The 3,528-nt window shown below is 32.2% G+C and overlaps 1 protein-coding gene across 1 annotated transcript in view; it reads left to right on the top strand.

Annotated features, from left to right (window-relative positions):
* LOC106457187 (26S proteasome non-ATPase regulatory subunit 5-like) overlaps positions 1–3,528 on the top strand; it is a 25,861-nt gene that overhangs the window by 20,536 nt on the left and 1,797 nt on the right. Inside the window, exon 3 of the mRNA XM_013916581.2 lies at positions 1,538–1,780. Within this exon, the coding sequence (XP_013772035.1) occupies positions 1,538–1,780 (243 nt within the window). The remainder of the gene's footprint in view (positions 1–1,537; positions 1,781–3,528) is intronic.

Below are 3,528 nucleotides of genomic sequence, written 5' to 3'. Positions count from 1 at the left end.
TAATAGCTTAAATCTACTTAGGATAAACAAATGTAGTTTCATGTTACAATTTGAAGTCATTCTACAAAGAAAAAGGGATAATTTAGATTTATTTAGATTTTTTTTTGGTGGTTACAAGGTTGGTCAAATAGACCGATCCTGTATAGAGATAGAGAAAATAACAAATAGAATATAAAGTTTTACTGAAAAAAACATTTGAAATGTATCTAGGAAGTTATAACAATTTAAAGATTTCATATGTTTGCATGTTGGGTGAAACACAGATGATCGAATTTTCTGTGTTTAGAAGATAATTTATTGCTTTTATTTTTGCATGTATAACCAAATCAATGTTGGATAAACCTGCATTGTAGGAGGGTTTACTGTATATATATGTAACAGTTGTGTTAGATTCTTTATGAATTTCTAAAAGGTTTGAGATTTTGGTAATTAATATGTTAGAGCTGAATTTCAAGTCATTCAAGACAGATGGGGAAAATTTATTGATTAGCAAGGAAAGTACTAAAAAGTAATAAAATAAGTTGCCCAACATAACAATGGTACCATACAAGCTGCTAAACAACCATAAAACTCAAAAATACAAAATACTTAAGAACACCCATTACATAATTTTAAGCCTTTCTCTGTTAATTTTAAATTTGTCCAACTTTTCATATAACTTAGAAATGAATACTACAATTTTTTTCTTTCATAATTTCTTAATTTTGTGAAGATATTAACAATATCAAAATAGGCCTAGATTTAATCTTGACTTCCCACCTCAGTACATTTGATAGCAAAAAAATGGTTTTGAAAACAGCAGATAAGTTACCACTTTTAATTTGTAGGACTTGGAAGGATAAATGGCTTGGCTAACTGTCTTCTGGGTCATGGTATAAAGAAGTCATCTGGATATTTAATAAGTGCAGCACGTGAACATAACAAGTGTATAATCATCTATATCTTCAGAGTTGAAGTTGTTGTTTTCTTTCTGATTTGATAAGTCTTGTATGACAAGAACAGCTAGCTGTTGTCTGTGTGTGTGACCTACCCTAGTCCTGTAATCAGATTAAGTAATTGATCCTGTCTTTTGAAACACATTTTTCCTAGTTCAAAACAAAAATGCTGTGTGATTTTATTGATTGATTAGAGCATCAACAGTGTATTTAATTTTGAACCTAATTGCTTTTAATAATTAAAAAGAATGAGAGCTGCTTCAAAAGCTTAAAAAGTAATTAAATTAGTTGCTGAATTAGCACTGTGTTTTTATAACTAATTGGGCTGCTTTATTTGATATGACTCCATTATAACTAGTTTTTTTCTGGATTTAAATTTCATTGTAGATTTAATTTGGTTGTGAGAAAAAGAAATTGTTAAAGACGCATGAGATTTCTTATTTGATCTTGTTGGTTGTAGATGTAGAAGGGACTGAAATGTGCTGGGGTAACACAAGTTACTTGATGAGTAAGGTTCAGTTTCACAAATTCTATTCCTGCTTCTCTATTTTGTTTAATTAGTTACTATATGCCACATCTCTAATTCTACCTTGTTTTTGTAGCTTGCCCGATGTTCAGAAGACCCCTCTGCAGCCACTGAGATGATGTCCAAAACAGAGCTTCTGACTTGTATAACTGAATGTCTTGCTATTGAAGACATTAATATAGCTCAAAATGCTTGCACCATACTAAAAAACCTTGGAAAAGACATTCAGGTTCTCTGTGTGTTGATTTCACAACCAGTCATGGATGCCATCAATGGTGTAATTCAACAAGGGGACATACCTCGATTTAGAATGTTAGAGGTAATACATTGAAGTAAAAAAAATTAAACTTGCATTGTAACTCATTTGAAAATTATCTGCATTAATGTAACAGCTTCCTAGATATATACAAAGTCCAAAGGCATATTTTTACAGTTGAAGTTGGGTTTAAAACAAAAACATGACATACCTTCAGAAGAACTTTTTTGAGATCTTGTTCAGCATTTTGGATACTAACTTTCTTTTGTAATTTGCAGCATACACAGAGATACACGTATAACTGATTACAGCATTACACAATCAGAGATACCAATTTAACTGATTACAACATACACAATCAAGATTACCCATTTAATTGACTGCAGCATACACAATCAAAGATACACATATAAATTATTGCAGCATACACAATAAGAGATACACATGTAACTAATTGCACCATACACAATCACAGATACCCACTTAACCCTTTCTATATAGTTGCACTTTTCTGAGTTACATTAAAAATTTAATTAAACTGCTTTATTATCAATGAATATGGATAAACTTGACATCAACACGTAGTTAATAAATTAAATTTTAATAGCATAAAATGTTTAAGTTCTGAATTTTGTAAGGAAATATTTTTAAAAATCCTCATTCTCCCCTAGTATGAGAATTGTAACATTTGCTTTCTAGGTCTCCCTCTCTTTAATTTATTTACCACCTCTCCAAGAAGTACAGAATTTAATGTAAATTACTCATTATAATATAAGTAATAGTCAGGCTAATTTTATTTTTTAGTCTTCAATTTTATTTGGTTACAGAGCCATAAGCTAAGGAAATCAGACATGCTTGCCACACCCACCTGTCCCATCCTCTTTCACACAAATTGCCAGCAGTTCTCTCTTTCATTTAATACTGTTATTTATAACCAAGAGAAAGCTAATGTTTTAATCTATCAAATGTTGTCTTATATTATATTGTTTTCTGTACAGAAAATTGTCTATTTTGCCACCAATTCAAAACTTTATTCCTGTGTGAAACACATCAACAAGCTAAGGTGAATTGTAACAGCTCTTATCATGTAGTTAGAAAGCCAGAAAAATTATGATAGTTATAGGACATTGTTTACTTTTTGCATGTTATTATTTTGTGTTCTTAGGTGCAGTATTTAATGTAAAAAATTATTTAGTGTACTATTACCCTTAGTACAACAAAGTAGGCTTAAGTTTCGACAGTCAACAGCAAATAAATGAAGACCCAGGTAAGTACTATGTTTCTTGTTTTTCATGTAAATTCTTATTTGTTATTATAAAAGTAACTAAATTATAAGAATCAGAAACTTATTGGGTTAGATTAGTGAGCTGATGAAAGAAAAAATCTTATGCTCCTCCATTGCATAATTCGATATGGTTATATGAGCTGTACGTTTGCCGAGCGATTTACAACTCTTGTGGTGGGATTATAAGTTAGACATGGTTCAAAGGTCAATAAAGTTAAGTATAAATAGATGTACGAGGCCTGTGAGAAAAGTATCCGACCTTTGGCCGGGGAATAAAAACTGGCATACCTGGAGCGTTGGAAACCTAATCAAGTGGAATGTGCTGACTGTTTTCTTTGACTCCCGCGGTGTGGTACACCACGAGTACGCACCACAGGGTCAAACAATCACCAAAGAGTACTACAGGGATGTCCTCCGTCGCCTACGTGATGCTGTGCGGCACAAGAGACCGGAGTTGTGGTCAACAGAAAATTGGCGCCTCCATCCCGACAATGCTCCACCATATTCCTCGCACTTGATTCAGACT

This window comes from Limulus polyphemus, unplaced genomic scaffold (genome assembly GCF_000517525.1).
Source record: "Limulus polyphemus unplaced genomic scaffold, Limulus_polyphemus-2.1.2 Scaffold301, whole genome shotgun sequence".
Lineage (NCBI taxonomy): Eukaryota > Metazoa > Arthropoda > Merostomata > Xiphosura > Limulidae > Limulus > Limulus polyphemus.
The sequence above is the reverse complement of the archived record's forward strand: the minus strand, read 5'-3'. Positions and strand labels throughout refer to the sequence as shown.